Raw genomic sequence first — 20957 nt, 5'->3', positions numbered from 1 at the left:
ATAATTCCATATGTGTTCTATCATAGTTTGGATGTATTCAGTATTTATCTACAATGTAGAAAATAATTTAAATTAATAAAAAACATTGAATAAGAAGGTGTGTCCAAACGTTTGACTGGTACTGTCAAAAATGTGACTTTGACCTCCCAGAAGTGGGATATAACACCCCTAGGTGCATCTCTGGCCTCTTTCCCTCATGTGTTCCTCTGACCCACCTTTTTAATTGCTCCCCTGAACCTCTTTTTCCCCATGTGATCCTCTTATCCCATCTCTCTATTAGTAATTCTGCGTAGGTCACCATCCCTACTGTGCCGTTGTCCCTTCCCCAAGGTTGGTGGCTGCTGATTGGAAGTACCGATGTGTCCACATACACTTATCCTTTGTGCACTACAAGTCGCGCCACACATAACGTCTGAATGCCCCATGACTTGGTAGGACACGTCTTGTTGTGCAACTTTTCCTTTTAAAATGTGTCTTATCTGCAAAATTAAAATGATATGTGGCATGCCTAAATTCTGTGTGCGACTGCGGTTGTATCTGCATACAAACATCTACACATTGCAGTGTTTTCCAGTAAAACATTGTAACATGCTGTAGCATTACATAGGCACTAATAGCCACGTTCATACACAGACTATAGATAATGCACATATAATTTTAATCAGCAAGAGCTGATGGGGCATCCTATAGGCAACATTTTGCAAATAATATATTTCACCAGAAAACATCACACAAAGAGTCGCTCAGTGCTACTGAGTCACACAGCATGGCACAAATAAAAGGTCTGTTTGTAGACATATCTGCAAGATTAACATTGGTCTTCAATACACATTAAAATTGGGCTGGATTCCAATGTGGTTGGTATTGCTCAACTGCAAAATTCAAATGTTGTAAGTCTGTTGGAAATTGATAGCTCTTGTAAGCATTTGTGATCCGAGGGCTGCGTCCTCAGACACAGCATCTGATCATCATTGCAACCATCAGATTGACTATTGGAACCCCTCTGTTGGGTCCAGGAAGTCTGATTGGGCTTGGTATGCCTATAAATGGGGAAATCACCCCCCAAACTGCTGTTTTAAAGACCAGTCCCATTGACGCCCCCTAAAAAACACTGCATATCAATAATGCTGCAGATGGGTTAGGTGGGAATGAGAGCAATGCTGGATCCTTTGTCCTGTGCATGCACACAAACCCACAAACATCGGATTAACATGTTGAAAAAAATATTATTATTAGGATAAAAAAAAGGGGGAGACCGGATGGGTTGTGGTATGGTGTCCGACAGGTGGGATCCCGACGGTCAGTATCCTGATGTGTGAATCCAGACTGCCGGTGCTCCGACAGGAGGGCAAGCACCAAGAAGCCCCTTGTTCTCACTGTGCTTACCACGCTGAGGGCTTCGGTGGCTCTCTTCACTCTCAACAGGTTCTATTCTCCCTCTATGGGGGTCGTGTACCTCCACAAGGGAGAATAGCCCATGTGAGTCCGGATTCCCCCTGTTGGAGCACCTGCAGTAAGGATTCCGACGTGGGATACTGTCCATCGTGATCCCCCCTGTCAGTCAGTCATCCAGCACCTGACTGGATGGGCCAAGTGGTTCTTACCTGTCATTTTCTATGTTTTGAAGCATCAAGTTTACGTACTAAACTGAATCAGGTCCAAAGCAGAAAACTGGCTTTTGGATGCATTTTCACTTTAGTACATGCCATCCCTAGGCTATATTAATAAAAGGCCCCTGTTACTTCTCCTGTGTTACCCTCCGTTATGCACCATGACAAGCGGTTTATGAATGTAATGGTCCTGCTGCTAAAATGTTTTGTGTTTTACACATTACCTTTATAACAGGAACCATCTTTTCGCTAAAGTATTGTCTCCTTGGGATAGTTCATGAAGGTGTAACCCTTACATAACTTTTCTTTAATGACATCTGAATTTTCTATAAACCCAGCTACCCTCATTCCTTCCTTCATAGAGTAAAATGAACCAAGAATGACACTATTTGAATTATTGAATTACTTGTAAAATGTCACAGGAACCCATTTGGATTTTGTTAAACGATTTTTCTCTATGTGACCACGGCCTCCTATGCTTGTGTCTGTACATCTGTGAATGCAGCCGCTTTCATTGACATGCTCCCATACTACGCCCACTGAATATAACTTTTTTAATTACGCTACAAATTACGTCCCTGCCCAGGACACCCATCTCTGTAGTGCCACCTTACTGACCCCTACAAGAAAAACAAGTTTTAGGCTCAGCATTGACCAATTATTTTTAACTATATTGTGTGCGATCCTGCTGCCCGGGAAAGTCCCAACCATCTCAAGGGGGGATTGCGTGGGACTTCTAGAGAAGCCTTCTTCCACCAATTGTGGGCTTGCCCACACATCTCAATGTGGGATTCTGACTGTCGGAACATCCAGTTGGAATCCCGGACATTTTTCGTCTGATCTGATAGTAAGTCAAAAGTCGGAATACATTGTTCCGGCTGTCGAGTGTCAGAAAGTTTGTGGATTGTCGAAAACAGATGCGGATTGCCGAATTTAAAAATCCTCAGCTGTTTCTGACAAAACAGACAAAATAGTCGGATCTGACACCCTTCAATGCTGTCGTTAACTGCAGTATTGAATAGGTGACTGGTAATATTTCCCATCAGGAAATATTGTCACATATTGAATACCCCCTAAGCCTCCCCACCCTCTCTGGACACCAGAATAAGTTGTTCCATCATATAGTCTCAGCTATGACTTGTCAGATTGCTGCAGATTGGAAAAAGCCTACCCCACCACCTACAGTATGTCAGCAATTCTGTCACGGATTTGGTATAGCTACAAAATGGAATATATGTCTTGCAACACCCTTCTAAATAATTTCATAAAATCTGTGGTTCCTGGCAGAATACCCAAAATGCTTCTTCCTCGTTTCATAATTGAGCCCTTGAGCTATTTTTTTACCGATTCAACACCACTAGAGGTCCTCCTAAATCCCTCTCAAATCTCTTATTCCTAAACCTCTTTTTCATTATTTTATTATTCCCTTCTTTCACTTCTTTTCTAGATGGCTTTGATAGCTGTTGCTCTTGAGAATGTTTTCTCTCCTCTGTGTTTTATAAAAATAGATCACTAAAATGTTGTCATTCTTATTTGGCAGGAATTCACATATGTATTCCCTCTGGATGCTTCTGTTCCTTTTATTTCTGATGTATTCTTGTGTAATCTGCTCAGTAAACATTACTTAAAAGAAATATATGACAAATAAGCACAAACTTAAAAAAATGAGGATATAGGCCTAATTAGAAGATAACTGAAATCAAAGGGAATAACAACAGCAGTGGTGGTTTCTACCTATAGGCTGCAGGACGGCAGCCCCCCAGATAAAATTTGCCACTGTGCTCTGCCTTTAAGTGAAGCCATATGCAGTCTGTGAGACTGCACTGGCTTCACTGTGACTGGTAGTGACGTCCTATTGGAAGTCTGACCTGCCAGTCACCCAAGGCAGTCCAATTGGGAGGGGTTCCCTCCTCCCTCATGGCTGCCTTTATGGGCTGCTTTGGCTGCAGCCCATAGAATCTGGGGTATGCGCATGTGCAGTACCAAGGCCGATACTGCGTATGCACTAGTACGGATCTTTAGTGTACAGACACCAGGACCGTGATTTAGCTTCTATGGGCTAATAGCTAATAGAAGGAGGCGGGGGGGGGGGGGCATCATGGCCAGCGACAGCCTCCTCCTACACTGATTAACAGCCACTCAATAACATTACAAATTTGAGAAATGGACTAAGGTAAGTCAGAGGGGGGGGGGGGGGGGGGTCGGCGGAGGCGACGAAAAGAAGCCCATGGGCTTCTAAAGGGTATCACCACCCACTGCAGGTGGGGTTATGTACAGTAACATTTGCAGAGAGAGTTAGATTTGGGTTAAAATTGAGATCTACTTTAACCCCTTCCCGACATTTGACGTACATTTACGTCATGGTCGGGATGTACTTCCCGACACATGGCATAAATGTACGTCATGCCTTTGAATTGTCACCGCGTCTACAGACGCGGTGACAGAGGGACGATGTCTGCTGTCCCTGACAGCAGACATCCTCCCTCATTGCCCAGGGGGGGCAGCGATGCCCCCCGTCATGGGCGATCGCTGCGATTGGCTGTTCAAACGTGAACAGCCAAAAGCAGCGTTTAACTGTGTGATGTGTAAAATTTAGACTCTGCTGCCCCCTAGTGTCCAAAAAAATTAAAGGAGGTTGAAATAATGATGTAATAATAAAGTTTAGATATGGTTTATGTTAGTTATTAACTATTTTGAGTGGTATGATTATTTGTCTCACAAGCAGAAAATGTAACATTTTGCAAATAGCAAAATGTTCAATTTTTTTACGACATTTTGGTATTTTTCACAAAAAAAAAAAAAACTGGGTACTTGTTTCCTATCTGGGCGCCCAGGTTTTCTACGTACGGCACCGTACTGAAATCGGATCGCATCGCATCGTACACATACACGATATTGAACGATGCGATGCGATGCGATGCGATGCGATCCGATTTCCCATAGGAAACAATGTTAAATGGCTCAATTTAGCCAAATTATCATAGGAACAATAGTAAATGGGCCAAAAACACCCCTGAACATTGAAATGTCCCCCCAAAAGTAGTTGACGCCACCCCGCCATCAACGTGAACCCGAAGCGTGGCGAGCGCAGCGAGCCCGCGAGGGGCGGCGGTACGCGTCCTCCGACCTTTTCATGCCCTACTATCCACTAGGGCGTGGAGTGAGAATAGAATAGTGTGGCGAGCGCAGCGAGCCACCGAGCCCGAAGCGTGGCGAGCGCAGCGAGCCCCGCGAGGGGACGCGGATACCTTCACAGTTATACGCGTCCCCTCGCGGGCTTCCCAGGTGTCCATGGCGACGCGGACACCTGGGAAGCCCGCAAAGGGACGCGTTTACCTGTGAAGGTATCCGCGTCCCCTCGCGGGGCTCGCTGCGCTCGCCACGCTTCGGGCTCGGTGGCTCGCTGCGCTCGCCACACTATTCTATTCTCACTCCACGCCCTAGTGGATAGTAGGGCATGAAAAGGTCGGAGGACGCGTACCGCCGCCCCTCGCGGGCTCGCTGCGCTCGCCACGCTTCGGGTTCACGTTGATGGCGGGGTGGCGTCAACTACTTTTGGGGGGACATTTCAATGTTCAGGGGTGTTTTTGGCCCATTTACTATTGTTCCTATGATAATTTGGCTAAATTGAGCCATTTAACATTGTTTCCTATGGGAAATCGAATCGGATCGCATCGCATCGCATCGCATCGTTCAATATCGTGTATGTGTACGATGCGATGCGATCAGATTTCACTACGGAGAATAGCATGGTGCTCAATTAACTTAGTGGGCGCCCAGATAGGAAACAAGTACCAAAAACTGTATCGACCAAAATTTACCATTAATTTAAAGTACAATGTGTCACGGGAAAACAATCTCAAAATCACTGGGATAAGTAAAAGCAAAAAAAAGTTATCCCCACTTAAATGATACCTGTCAGATTTGAAAAAAAGGGCTCTGTCAGGAAGGCAAAAACAGGCTGTGTCGGGAAGGGGTTAAATTGGATTGTATCATTAAATCCAAAAAGAGCCTTCATCCATTGGGACAGATGTATTAAAACTTAAAAACAGTTAAATGCAAGGGTGATAAAGGGCGGGATGTATTAAGCTGAAAATGCGGTAAAACCCCCGTTTTACTGCATTTTCTATGTATTCAAACCCCGCAGCCACGTTTCCGCATACTAGGGTATCGCCACCTTTGGGTGGGGATACCCTTTAGAAGCCTATGGGCTTCTTTTCGCCTCCTCCGCCGACCCCCCTCTCCCCCCCCTCTAACTTACCTTAGTCCAGGTCCTCCTGGACCCAGAAGATAAACCCTTCCACCCCCTAGTAAAACAGCCGGACGTCCTTCCGGCTGCAGGGGGGAGGAGGAGGTGCCGGGGACAGCCTGCTTAGCTGTCCCCAGCATGAGGGGAGCAGGAGACAGCAGGGAGGTGACAGAGACCCCCCACATAACAGGTTATCGTGGGTGGCCTCCGTCACCGCACTGCTATGCCAGCAGCATATGTTAGTACATATGCGCTGGCATCACGGCGGCCGGGCGGCGAAGGGTGGCTATGCTTATTAATACATCCCGCCCAAAGAGAGATAAATATCTAGCCAATCAGCTCCTTACTGACGTTTTTCAACACAGCCTGCACCATGGCAGTTGGGATGTGATTGGCTGGACGTTTATCTCTCTTTATCACCCTCGCATTTATCTCTTTTGAAGGCTTAATACATCTGCCCCATTGTGTCTGTAATGAACCTAATTCAGACTGGATTGAAGCACATTTTGACTTTAATGGACAAAACCATGTTTCACTGCAGGGGGGATTAATGTACAGTAGCATTTGCAGAGAAAGTTAGATTTGGGTTAAAATTGAGATCTACTGTAAATTGGAGTGTAGGAATAAAGCATCCAGTATTCACTCTGCACAGAAACAAATCCCAAATCTCTCTCTCCCACCTGCAGTGGAACATGAATTTATCTATTAGAGGGCCTAATTCAGGTTGGCTCGCAAAAATAACATCTCTCTAATGGGCAAAACCATGTGCACTGCAGGAAGGGCAAATATAAATGTACAGAGAGAGTTACATTTGGGTTGGGTGTGTTCAAACTGAAATATATATTGCAGTGTAAAAATACCCTGCACAGAAACAAAAGAACTTGCCCAAATGTAACTCTCTTTCTCAGCACATGTTACATCTGTCCCACCTGCAATGCACATGGTTTTTACCACACTCTTTATTAACATTTACATTGACAACACAATGGGGTATATTCAATGATTTTTGCGAGCTGTGACAGCAAGCAATGCTGACTGCTCGCTGTCACAGCTCGCACGGTCAGTATTCAACTGACCCCCTGCACACGCTGTTTCCATGTCACTGGGTTTTTGCAACGATGTGAAAATGACGTGTGCGGCCGCCAAAACAGCAAGGCTCACGGCTAAATGCAGCGGGCTCCCTGCATTAGCCGCGAGCCTAGCTGTTTTGGTGAATCCTCGGCATCATCTGACAGCAAGGGTTCCCGCGATACATTGAATATGGTGAGCAGCCGGCTGCATTGAATACTGCCACATCAAGGTTCCACATAGCATTTAGGCACTGCCGTTAAGATAACCCTTTTAGCTTCTACGATACATATCCTAAACTTTAGGCTGTTTGTCTATCTGGATTACTCATCAGCTAAGTAAGCCTTAATGGTTCAATGAGTGCAGAACATTTTTTATGTGTCAATCTATGGCCTGTCGACCAATAGTGGTCAACGTAGATGACTATTGATCTAGACACTGTCACTCTATTAACCTGAACCATTTAGGCCTGGCCTGTTTTAGTTTATACGATATATGTCCAATACTTTAGGCTGTTTGGTCCATCTGGATTACTCGTCAACTAAATAAGCCTTAATGGTTCAATGAGAGCAGAACATTTTTGGGTAGATACCAAAAGTTATACACAGTAAAAATTACTATGTTATATAACAATGCTACAGTGATAAGAAGTTAAATATGAATTGTATACCTTAAGACTCGTGTATTACATTAATTATGTAAATAGAATAATATTATAATTTGCTCCTACATTTGATCTTGTAAAAATCACTAAATTGGTTTTGTTGTTCCTTTTATGTTTCTCCATTTGCCTCATTGTGGATATCAAAAAGGACAGTTGGAGCCAATAAATGAGGTAAGTGTATTTGACATTTAATTAGAAGATTCATTTTTTTAATGTTTATATATGGCAGCATTCATGAAAAGCCAGATTACACATAAAGGGCCAAGTGAAATTTGGTTTTCCTATTTTTTTTTAAAGCGGCAATCATTTACACTGAAAAACCAGGTTGATTTGGCCATGTAATTGATTGCCGCTTTTAAAAAAAGAAGGGAAAAATCTTTATAGGCATTTAGCAAGCTGCTTTTGAGTTATATAAATGAATAAATCTTGAAAGTAATTTATGAACTGTAAAAATGTTTGGAGCACAAATGTACCCAAAGCTGACCATACACCTTACGCCACATACACACTAAACAAATCTTTGCTGTCACCAATATTGGTGGCAGCGGGGTTCCGGCATCGGCAGTTGCCGATGCAGGGGGAAAAGGGAGCACTTGCGCTGCAGGACTCCCTCGTCTGAACATGTTCAGATAAAGGAGGGGGTCGTTAAAAACGTGGGGGAGCATGCATCATTAGCGATATTGAGTGCACACACTAGGCCCTTTCTAAACAATATGGTGAACTATATCGCCAAGTGTGTTTGGGCTATTAAGCTCCTCTATCCAATTATTGTTATTATTATCCTTCATTTATATGGCACCACAAGGGATCCACAGAGCCCGATTACAGAGTACATAAACAAATAAGTAAAGTAATGACTTAAAGTTGAATACAATAGAGGGCAAGTGCAGGGTACATAACCATAGCTGCATCAGCAGAGGACACTGACATAAATATCAGCATGGCAGAAAACCTCTGGATTGGGTTCCATTGAAGATGGTTTAAGTAAGAGAAGGAAAAGAACAAGAGGGGAGAGGGCCCTGCTCGTGAGAGCGTACATTCCATCTAATTGGCTGGTTGGAATGAAATTTGTTAATGTGTTGGAGCCAATGAAAATCAATCATTCACTCCTGAACACTGGAAAAAGGACAAATTGGTTATATCCATTAGGTTTAAGCTACCATTTGGTAAACTACTATTTTTAACCATTTGCCAGTGTTTGAGAGCAAAAGTTGGATTGTTATTTGTTCCCACACATTAACAGATTTTAATTCCAATCAGCCAGCCAATTAGATGATCATAAAGTTTATGGCAAGCTTTACTACCCGTGTAATTAGGAACACACCTGCATATTGTTTATTTGGAACTGCTCCTCTAATTACAATCTGCATAATTGTTGCTGTTCTTGCGTAGGAACCAGGTCTCCTGTCATCAATAGTAGACAGGAGAATGAAACAATCCTGGGAAGTTAAACAATCTTGTAGAATGAAACAATCCTGGGAAGTATCAAATGAAAGTTGTAGTTCTGGATAATGAGAAGAAGAGTTGACAGGTTTTCCCTCTATCAAGACACGTCACCTTGGGATTGATTTTACTATTGATAGCATGATAACACATGAATACTGCTTATTTGGAAATACATAGGGATGACCGGAGTACGAGATCCCAGCTGAATACCAATGCTTGGGTTCCGATAGAGGGAATTCAGACAGGGGTCAGGTAAGTATGCTGCCCCAATAACCATAACCTTCCCTCCACACAGCTAGTACTTAACCCTATCCCTCGTACCCTGTTAACTAAACCTAACCCCCCCTGCCCCCCAGATTAACCCTTACCCCCTTTGTCAGTGCCTAACCTACCCTACTAGAATCCTGACCATAACCTTCCCCCTACCCCACATACTGTACTTACAGTATGTGGGGTGAGGGGAAGTTCGTAATGCTGTTAGTCGTAATGCCAGTGTCAGCATTCTCCTAATTGTCACCATTCCGGTATTCTCTCAGCCATTCAGCGGCTGCCCAGTCTTTTGAATAGAATTATTCAATTCTACCCACCGCACCCTATCGCCAACCACCGCACCCCGTTCGCCACCTGCTGCAACCCAGTCCTACAGTAGTTTCCAACCAGCAGCACCTTATAGGATGTGATATTAAGCATCCGCGATGTGCTGCTGACAGCTGCATTTGACCTCTGACCCCTATCAGATGCACACGAGACCGCACATGCTCATACCCCCCACCATCGGAACAGGGCCGAATTCGGACCCTTTGTTTCCAATTTCACAGCACAACTTTTTCCCTTTGGAGACTGGACCGATTCCTTTCTCACGAGTACAAGTTATAAAAAAATAAAAAATAAATCGTATCTAAACAAAAAACAAAAGCTGCCTCTAAGTTCTAGTGTCACCCAAAACTACCATATTAATAACAGGCATGAGGAAAAACAGGAGGAGAGCCAAAACACACACAATAAGTAACAATGTATAAAAAAAAAAGACATATTACAAAAAAAATTACATATTTTTAAAAGAAAATACATCCTTTTGTATGTGATCAGATCTCAGTTTCAGTGTGCTTTTATACATTTCTCAATTGAGATACAGTAATGGGGTAAATTTACTAAGATGTGAGTTCTATTGAAAATGTGATGCTGCTATAAGCAGGTAGATTCTGATTGGTTGCTATGGGCAACATCAGATCCTCACTAGAACTCCCATCTTAGTAAATAAACCTCACTGTATCAATTAGTCCAGCATAATAAAAAAATAAAAATATATAAAGTGTTGTTTTTCCAATAGTGTTTACCACTGTTCTTTGCTGTATGGTATCTTCCACCTGTATCCTTAATCTGTATTAAGTGGAACCCCCAAATCAGCATACTTACAACAGCAGATAAAGGTATCTCTTCCACATATTTGGATAATGCTGCCGAGCAGACTCCCGTGCCAGTTTAATGCACTATAGTGCAACACTGCTAGAAATACTGGGCCTGATTCATTACCACTCTGTCCCCATTGTATTCTCATCAGGGGCGTAACTATAGCACCGCAGCCCCCGCCACCGCGGGGGGGCACTGTGCATGTGGGGGCGCCGGGGGCTGCGGTGCTATAGTTAAACCCCCCCTCAATCCCCCGCAGACTTACCTATCGCGCTGGTCCCGGCGGCTCCGTTCTTCTGCTGAGGACCACCACAAAATGGCCACCCCCATATAGCACAAAGTTCTCTGAAATTGTCTGCTGTATGGGGGCGGCCATTTTCTGGTGGTCCTCAGCAGAAGAACGGAGCCGCCGGGACCAGCGCGATAGGTAAGGCTGTGGGGGATTGAGGGGGGTTTGCATGGGCGGAGGGGCGGCGGGGTAGGGTTGCTCGGCGGGGCGGCGGGGTAGGGGTGCTCGGCGGGGCGGCGACGGGGGGGGCGCCCCCCCCTTACGCAGGGGGGGCGCCCAAAACATAGCTACGCCACTGATTCTCATCGGGGACCGATGGTGCGGCTCTGCACATGCGTGTGTTTGCACATGTGCAGGGCCGCTGTAGGAACGCCTTCAGCGACTATCATAGTCGCCGAGGTGTTTGTATGGATAGGGGAGAGGGGTCATCAGCTGATGAAAATGCTGGGCGATGTCTGTGGGGGGTGGCTGGCTGACGTCACATGACATCCCCTCTTCAGCGGACACCAATGATTTTTCCCCCCTTTGGCCACATGGGAGGGGTTGTGTTCTCGTACATCTCCTCGCATGGTACTGAGGGGATTCGGCGGGGGGGGGGTGGGCGGACATTTGTCCAGACAGTGGGTGGCATTTCAGGGCTCGTTAAGCAGTGAACGACCACTGCATAGAAACCCTTGCTGAATCAGTGCCAACATCAGAACTAATAGTCTACAGTCTTTATTTTCAATATATGCTAAGCGGAGCCCGCCAATCAGTATTTCTTTCAATCAGGGTGTAAATGGTTTCTGACCACCATTTACCGGTCTCCCTTTCAGTATATAGATGATCATTTGTTTGTCGTCAAATAGAAAGAACTTCAAATACAGTAGTATAATACTGCTTCATTGTGACACAAGGCTCAAAATAAAGCCTACACATACAAAAAATAAACATGAAATCCTCAGCTATAGAGACCAGTATCGCCAATGTCACTCGGCTGCCTCAGATTTCTTAGTAAATTGCGTTAATAAAAGATTTTTCTGTCATTATGGTGCAGTTTACAAAATAGGTATGTCAGAGTTACAAGTGATGGGTTGCACAGCACTGACCATGCTACATACTGCTCTAAAATGAGTGTGTTCTAATTAATAACCTCCTAGGAATCCAAAAGAATGGCCTGACATAATGTGTTGTGTACAGTATGCCAATTTGTGCACCAAAATAAACACATTTTGTACACTAGGTACACAAAGCAATGTTTTAAAACTGCGCTGTCCTTTCTCGGGCATTAATGATTGGTTAATAGATTTACTTTATATAATATATGTTATCAGTGTGAATGCTCTGGGCATGCTGGGGTGTATGTGTAAAATAAATGTATATTTATGGAATACTTGGGCCCAGCACTGGTATTTCTGTAAAAACATATGTGATGAAAACAATACACCACTGGGATACTGTTTGAATGATTGCAAAATGATTGCCGATGTAAGCTGCATTCTCAGCGGGCATGAGAGTAATAACATGCTGCGTGTTCATATCTTTTGGCACAGGGGTTCCTGTCCAAAATTTCAGATTTGCTGCTGTGCCGGTGGACGTGCAGGAACTGCTGTCAGAAGTGCTATGAGTGCAGCTGCTGCCAATCAAGCGAAGATGAAGTGGAGATCCTGGGGCCCTTTCCCGCACAAACACCACCCTGGATGTTAGTATGGCAATGTGTTTCCTATATCTAGTCTTAAGCTTCAGGTGTTATGGGGGGGGGGGGAGAACACAGCGACACACAGTATGATGTGGAAAGGGTTTTTCTTTATCACAGCATCCTACAATGTTTTGGCATTGCAATACTATTATTTCTTACTTTTGTTTTTTTGCGTTTTTTTTTAGAGAAAGGCGATCATATGTAGTCTTTAAAAACTTCATTAAAAATGTACCCTTTAGTCAGCACTTATAAAGTCCTTGTAAGCTGGACATAGTTATGTAATATTATATACAGTGGAGCGTACAAAGTTCAGAGCTAAAGAGGGGCCGGTCAAGTCAAAATTATGACTCCCTGAATAGGTATGATAAGCTGGATATGATGCATGACGAAGTGGATATGACGTATGGTGAGACGGATATTACATATGGCAAGCTGCATATAGGGAATCACTGCCCCTTATTACTGGATATAAAAAAGAACACAAATGTAAGAGTGCACCCAGCAAAGAGAGAGCTTCTCTTACCCCTACTGCAAACCTGCAGGGACACTTGCTCCAATGTTCAGAACTTCGCAGCAGCTCTGATAGACTGAACTCCTCCTCCTCCCTCCACAGCTTATATATAAGAGAGCTGTGATTGGATAATGGATAATAAAGTAATGTGCTTCTCGGTATATGTTATACTCACAAAAATCTGATATATTCATAGCTAGCTCATCATACATCATACCCAGCTCAATAACAATAAAGAGAAGATATAGGGCAGTATTCAATGACCCTAATCGCGATGTGCAGCGAATCCTGTTTAGGATTCGCTGCACATTCGCCGTGTTCCGGAGGGCTGGAGCCCTCGCTGACAGCCCTCGCTTACACACTATTCAATGAGGCAGGGGCTCGCTGCCCCTGATGGCGAATGTGAACCCCTGCGGGCCGGAGGACGGCGGCAGGGAGGGAGATGGAAGTCTCCCTGCCTGCCCCAGAATGTATGTGGAGGGTAGGAGAGCTCCCCGGGACCCAGGCAGCACAAGCTGCCTGCCTGGGAGTGTTATGGTTTTCGCCTGGGCTCTGGGTGATACGACAGCTGGCAGGAGGAAAAAGGTCAGGCGTGAGCCCGCAGCTGGGACCGCTGTTTAGAACGGCCACAGCGAAACCTACACTGACTCTGTTGAGTCCCCCGGGCAGATGGAATACCCCTGCAAGTGCTAGGCTTCGCCTGTAGCCGCCGCGTTCGACAGAGCCAGTTAGGCCGGCTCTGACCCCGATGCAGCCAGGTGTTAGGTAAAGACAAGGGGTGAGCGATCGCCAGGGGGTATCTCAAAAGGACCGCCTAACTACAGGGCCTAGCTGGGAAGAGACCCCTAACTACCGGCACCTGGCCAAGAACAGGGAACGGCGACCCAGTTGCAGACACAAACAAGGAAATAGGGAATCTCGAAACAGGGACACCCCGAGACTGCGACTCCCCAAAACAAGGAGTAGCTAGAAGGGAAATACCCCTGCCTACCCAACGCTAAGGTGACAGACAATAACTAAAGAGGAAGGACAACAGAAATGATACCGCAAAGTAACAGCGGACCCACGGAGGGGTACAGCCACGGCGGGCCAAAGATGGTATAAGGAATAACCAGCAGGCTCCAACGGAGCACTTACGTGACCCACAGGCAGATAGGTAACGGGGACAGGTGCAGGCTCTGGCCCAGGACAGGATGATGATCCAAGCAGGCTGGGAGACAAGAGAGCAGGAGTATACACCAGGACACTTCAAAGACTGGAGCAACAATGCTCCGGGGACCGGGTAATCAGGCTTATGCTATTACTAGCAAGGAGCTGAGCTGCAGAGGATATATCCTGGGATCCAAACAGGAGACTGGAACAAGGGACCAGGAAGCGTGGCTAGGAGCAAACAGAAGTTCCCTGCAAATGCAGCAGGAACTTAAACAGAAAGCTATCACTGGCAGAATACTGCAGGTGAGCCTGCCCTATAAAGGGCTCAGGTGATTTATTACACCTGAAGATTCAGGGAGCTCACAGGCTAGTGCTTGATTAGCTTAATATCTCACAGCCTAGTGAATAAAGTAAGCTCCCAGAACACAAAGCTGTTATGGCAACAGACCTGCCACTGGAGGTCACCAGTGAGTCAAAATGCCAAACAGAAACTGACAGAAAACAAAACAGACTGGTTCCTGACAGTACCCCCCCCTTGAGGAGGGGTCAACAGACCCCAAAATCCAGACCTCCAAAAATTAAATGTATCTGGATTCTGGATAACGGGGCAAAGGCAACAGAAAGGTGAACACAAGCTAAAACCACGGCTTGTCTCAGTGCCCCCCCTTGAGGGTGACCACAGGGCACAACCAAAAAGACAAACAAGATGATCCAGGAAAGCGGAAAAAGATTAATGCTTCTTCTTTTTCTTTTTCCTAGATTTTGATGGAATCAGCAGTTTAAGGCCCCACACATTATCAGATCTGATGGTACCTTCTATCAAATCACAGCTATGGGTTACCAAATCAGAAACAGAGTTGAAGTCTCGATCTGAGGAGATCTTGAGAGTCTTTTTAACAGAGGGAATCTCAGAAAGGGAAGAATGTCTTAATTGGCCATAGGCAGAACTCTTATTGGATTCCCCAGACCCAGAATTACAGGTACCAGATGTGTCCAAAATTTTTTTGTCAGGAGTCAGTGAGACAAAACCAATAGCTAAACTCCTGGATTCCGGACCAAGCGATGAGGCAGAAGAACGAACAAACAGAGACTGTGAGTCTCCAGAAGCCAGGTCCTTAAGCCCCTGGCTTATGCTGGGCACCACATTTCCAGGAGCTGGTGGAACCCCATCCTTCTTTTTGGGACTGAACTTCTTAATAACTGCATCACAGAAAGAAGATAGATCTCGGATACAAGGGTCACCAGCATTGATCCGCTCGTAGGCCCATGTCTGAGGTCTACCCCTAAAGGCAGAAATGATGAGGTCTACAATGTTAGCCCAAGTGACCCCTGAAGATGGTCCAGATTCAAACAGGGAAACATAGTGTCCAACCAGGGCAATAAAATGGGCAAGATCTCCATCAAACACGATGGACGTAGGGACATCCACCTCTGGGACCTCAGAACTGGAATTCTCTATGGGAACAACAACCTTGGGGGCTAAGATTTCTGAAGCCTCCCGAGAGGCTGGCAAAACCGAAACACTCACCGGGTTTGCAGCCATCAAGACCCTTGCTGAGGCTGTGGTCTTTGGGACCTCAGACAAGGATATGGCCACCCCTTCCGGGGACACAGCTTCTATGATACCACTTGAGACTAGATGGACTGAGTCCCCCTCCGGGACCAGACAGACAGAGTCCCCCTCAGGGACCGGACTGGCAGAGTCCCCCTCAGGGACCGAACTGGCAGAGTCCCCCTCAGGGACCGAACTGGCAGAGTCCCCCTCAGGGACCGAACTGGCAGAGTCCCCCTCAGGGACCGAACTGGCAGAGTCCCCCTCAGGGACCGAACTGGCAGAGTCCCCCTCAGGGACCGGACAGACTTGCCCACCTTCTGGGGCGAAACAGACTTGCCCACCTTCTGGGGCGAAACAGACTTGCCCACCTTCTGGGGCGAAACAGACTTGCCCACCTTCTGGGGCGAAACAGACTTGCCCACCTTCTGGGGCGAAACAGACTTGCCCACCTTCTGGGGCGAAACAGACTTGCCCACCTTCTGGGGCGAAACAGACTTTTGGGCCCCCACTCGGGGCTACGGCCTTTGGGCCCCCACTCGGGGCTACGGCCTTTGGGCCCCCACTCGGGGCTACGGCCTTTGGGCCCCCACTCGGGGCTACGGCCTTTGGGCCCCCACTCGGGGCTACGGCCTTTGGGCCCCCACTCGGGGCTACGGCCTTTGGGCCCCCACTCGGGGCTACGGCCTTTGGGCTGAACACTTTCCGCACGGTTTTTAGGAAACCCGGAAGATCCCTTAGGATGGGATCGTCAGCCTCTATGAGAGGTTTAACCCACTCCAAAGCTCCTCCTCTAAAGCATGATAAGAGATAACGGACAGCAGAAGCAGGAGTCATCTTCACATTGTGTGAGAAGTCCATTCCAGCGAGGAATTGCTGAGCAATTGGTCGGAGCTGGGCCAAATCTCCATCGAAGTATGGAGTGTTAGGAGTATCATCAGACACGCCCGGCGGGCCTTGGGCATCAAATTGGCTCGATTGACCTCGAGCACCACAAACGTTCAATGAGCCCCAAGCGTCCTTGCCGCTAGATGAGCCCCCGGCATCGGACTCGCCTAAGGAGACCGGGACTCCTGGATCCACAACCTCAGAGGCAACTCCGAGAACCCCAAGATCGGGGATGATGTCACTAGAAATCCCGGCTGAGACTGATGTCAGGGATTCTTTTTTCGGAGTTATGCCTCCCAAGGCCTCATCAGGAGCAATGACCTCCATAACTCCATGTGGGGTTAAGTTCCCCAAGACCCTCTTAGGGGTGATGGCTTCAAGGACCCCCTCTGGGATTATGCCGCTTGAAGCCCCTTTTGAGGGAAAAACCTGATACTCCTCTACGGGACTTAACAGTTCCAATGTTGAAAGAACGTTGATCTCCCTGACTGGAAGATTAGTATCTAACGTCTTTCTGTCTGGAATCTTTGTGGATGAATTCCACATTCCCGTCTGATTCCGTACCTCAACATGGGGCGCTCTAGTCTTAGGACCCCAGTTGTAAGTCGGAGCGTTACGTATGTGGGGTGTGTGGTCAGGCTCCTCCTGCTTAGAGGAGATAGGCATAGATGTAATCTCCTGATACCACTTGGATTGAGGAAAACCCTTCCCAGTACCACCACCAGGTCTGCGCAATTCGCAATACTGGAGAAAGTGGCCTGATTCCCCACAATACAGACATAGGTTAAAGTATTTACGCCGTCGCCGCTCTTCTGGTGTGAGCCTTGGCCGTAAAAAACTTCTATGTCCCTTCTGAATCTCCTGATCTGAAGTTTGACTGACTACCCCCTTAGCCAGGGTCTCCCTAGGAGCTGGTTGAACCCCAAAAACCTCAGACAGATCCAGGAAAATTTGGGTTAACAGATCTTGCAATTGCAGAAATGACTGCTGCAGACCCTTAACCAGCTCAGGTTTTAATTCTGTAAAGGCCGTATTTAAGGCCATCAAGGAAGCTTGCAAGGCCTGCATGATTAATTACAGCAATGAAACAAACAGACCAGACCAACTGGGCAAGCTGAATAAAGCAAAACCCCGTAACGGGCAAAATGCGGGAAGAAAAAAAAAATCTTAATATGGACAAATCTATAAGTCACCCAAATCACCTTGAAACAAAATTTTATATATGCATGTATACCTATGACTACTGTGAACACATGCATATATCGGTATGGCCAGTGATAATGTTATGGTTTTCGCCTGGGCTCTGGGTGATACGACAGCTGGCAGGAGGAAAAAGGTCAGGCGTGAGCCCGCAGCTGGGACCGCTGTTTAGAACGGCCACAGCGAAACCTACACTGACTCTGTTGAGTCCCCCGGGCAGATGGAATACCCCTGCAAGTGCTAGGCTTCGCCTGTAGCCGCCGCGTTCGACAGAGCCAGTTAGGCCGGCTCTGACCCCGATGCAGCCAGGTGTTAGGTAAAGACAAGGGGTGAGCGATCGCCAGGGGGTATCTCAAAAGGACCGTCTAACTACAGGGCCTAGCTGGGAAGAGACCCCTAACTACCGGCACCTGGCCAAGAACGGGGAACGGCGACCCAGTCGCAGACACAAACAAGGAAATAGGGAATCTCGGAACAGGGACACCCCGAGACTGCGACTCCCCAAAACAAGGAGTAGCTAGAAGGGAAATACCCCTGCCTACCCAACGCTAAGGTGACAGACAATAACTAAAGAGGAAGGACAACAGAAATGATACCGCAAAGTAACAGCGGACCCACGGAGGGGTACAGCCACGACGGGCCAAAGATGGTATAAGGAATAACCAGCAGGCTCCAACGGAGCACTTACGTGACCCACAGGCAGATAGGTAACGGGGACAGGTGCAGGCTCTGGCCCAGGACAGGATGATGATCCAAGCAGGCTGGGAGACAAGAGAGCAGGAGTATACACCAGGACACTTCAAAGACTGGAGCAACAATGCTCCGGGGACCGGGTAATCAGGCTTATGCTATTACTAGCAAGGAGCTGAGCTGCAGAGGATCTATCCTGGGATCCAAACAGAAGACTGGAACAAGGGACCAGGAAGCGTGGCTAGGAGCAAACAGAAGTTCCCTGCAAATGCAGCAGGAACTTAAACAGAAAGCTATCACTGGCAGAATACTGCAGGTGAGCCTGCCCTATAAAGGGCTCAGGTGATTAATTACACCTGAAGATTCAGGGAGCTCCCAGGCTAGTGCTTGATTAGCTTAATATCTCACAGCCTAGTGAATAAAGTAAGCTCCCAGAACACAAAGCTGTAATGGCAACAGACCTGCCACTGGAGGTCACCAGTGAGTCAAAATGCCAAACAGAAACTGACAGAAAACAAAACAGACTGGTTCCTGACAGGGAGAGCCAGCAGGGGACCGGGTATGCACTGCTCCCGATCGTGCATATGTAATGATCGGGAGCACTGAATATATGAATATGTATTGAGCGTCTCTCGGGTCCCGGCTGGCTGTTATGTGTAAAAAATATATATATATTTTTTAAATTAACTATATATTCATGTGCTGTAATAAAAATAGCATGCCCCTTCTCGGAATAAAATTCCTGATTTTTTTACACCAAATAAAAAAAAAACAACAACATTGTTTTAAAAGTTCACATTCCACTTCACCATGAAAAGATGGCGATTGCTACACGGCAAAAATCACTTTGAAAGCAATTCGCCATCTTCTCATTGAATACACTCACGGCGAATCACATTGAAAAACCCATTGAAAAACCACAGCGAGTTGTGGAGAGTATCAGACGGTGAATTGTCCGTCATTCACTGTTCACCGTCGGCGAAAAGGGCACGTTGAATAGGGTAATTCACTTTCTGACACAAAAAATCACCTTCCAAAGTGAAAATAGCACAAATTTGCCATGAAACATGGCGAATTGGCCTCATTGAATACTGCCAATCTGTGGTGATCTGTGACTGTATCTTCTCTTTATTGTTATTAATCGGTTGGGTTTTGAGCAAGAATATCCAATTCTTTTATGTTCTGATTTTGTGTTAGGGAGTTATTGTAGTACACCCTAGGAATTTCTGCAGCAACCCTTCCACATACTGCAGGTTCAGCGCAGTCTTATTCTCATTTTTTTGTACATCATACCCAGCTCGTCATAATTCATTTCGAGCTCGCCATACTTAATATCCAGCTCCTCATACATCATATGCAGCTCACCATACATCATATCCAGCTCACCATACATCATATCCAGCTCACCATACATCATATCCAGCTCACCATACATCATATCCAGCTCACCATACATCATATCCAGCTCCTCATATGTCATATTCAGGGAGCCATATTTAACCCCCTATAGATTGTAAGCTTGCAGCAGGGCCCGCTTCCCTCCAAGTTTGTCTGTTGTTACCCAGTTTGTTTTATCACTGTCAACAATTGTAAAGTTCAACTGAATCTGCTGCGCTATATAAGAAATTGTAAATAAATCAAAATAAATTACTTGAACTGGCCCTCATAGAGCTGTTACGCTTTGAGGATGTATCTTATGGAACTCAACTGATGCAACTACAGGTTGAGTATCCCGTATCCAAAATGCTCGGGACCAGGAGAATTTTGGATAACGGATTATTCCGTATTTCGGAATATTTTAATATTTCAATTATGTATTTTGAAGTATCTTGCATGTTTGCTGTATAAACACATAAAATACACACAAATATATTTTATTACCACATAAAATACACACAAATATATTTTATTTGTTCAAAAAACAAGGTTTCAAAACATGAAACAAAGTTTGTGTACTATCTCAGATATTGAATTTGAATGCCAAGCAGTCATTTTCTTGCACATATATAGTGCCAGTTACATATCATGTCACCAGTAGTGCTGTTACAAATGTCCCCAGTGAGTTTTTAGCAAAAATTTTTTTTTTTTCCACTTTCTGGAATGTATGGTTTTCGGAATAATTCGGATAACGGATACTCGGATACGGGATACTCAACCTGTATGAGTAAAACTCGAGTCATATGCAACTCAGTTGTATCTTCACTTGCAGCTTAATGCTGCTTTCCCACTGCAGACCCGTTTTAAGTTACAGGTAATCTTAAATGGTATTTAGCAGTTTTAAATGCCATTTAAGTACCATTCCCATTGCAGGTAAAACGTTTTAGCTCTTCAAAACGTTTTTACAGCACAAATGAGTGCCTGTGACTTTAATGGGCTTTTCAGGGTTGTGGGGAGTGTCACAACACAGGCAACAACCAATCGCTTGAATTGTAGCCTGTTTACATTAAGAATACCATTTAAGATACATTCCCATTGCCTCTTAAACGGTAGATTACCGTTTAAAACACTGCTTTGAAAACGGGTTGAAATACCGTTGAACTTTAAACGGTA

At 45.8% G+C, this 20957-nt stretch overlaps 1 protein-coding gene across 2 annotated transcripts in view; it reads left to right on the top strand.

The window, feature by feature from the left end:
* Positions 1 to 20957, top strand: part of SYT17 (synaptotagmin 17) — a 109819-nt gene that overhangs the window by 23019 nt on the left and 65843 nt on the right. For both annotated transcript variants that reach the window (XM_083153280.1, XM_083153281.1), the window contains 2 exons: positions 7745 to 7762; positions 12269 to 12417. In XM_083153280.1, coding sequence (XP_083009406.1) covers positions 7745 to 7762; positions 12269 to 12417 — 167 coding nt within the window. The remainder of the gene's footprint in view (positions 1 to 7744; positions 7763 to 12268; positions 12418 to 20957) is intronic.

This window comes from Crinia signifera, chromosome 7 (assembly GCF_055691185.1).
Source record: "Crinia signifera chromosome 7, ASM5569118v1, whole genome shotgun sequence".
Taxonomy (NCBI): Eukaryota; Metazoa; Chordata; class Amphibia; order Anura; family Myobatrachidae; genus Crinia; species Crinia signifera.
Note: the sequence above shows the minus strand (reverse complement) of the source record. Positions and strands in the feature narration are given on the sequence as shown.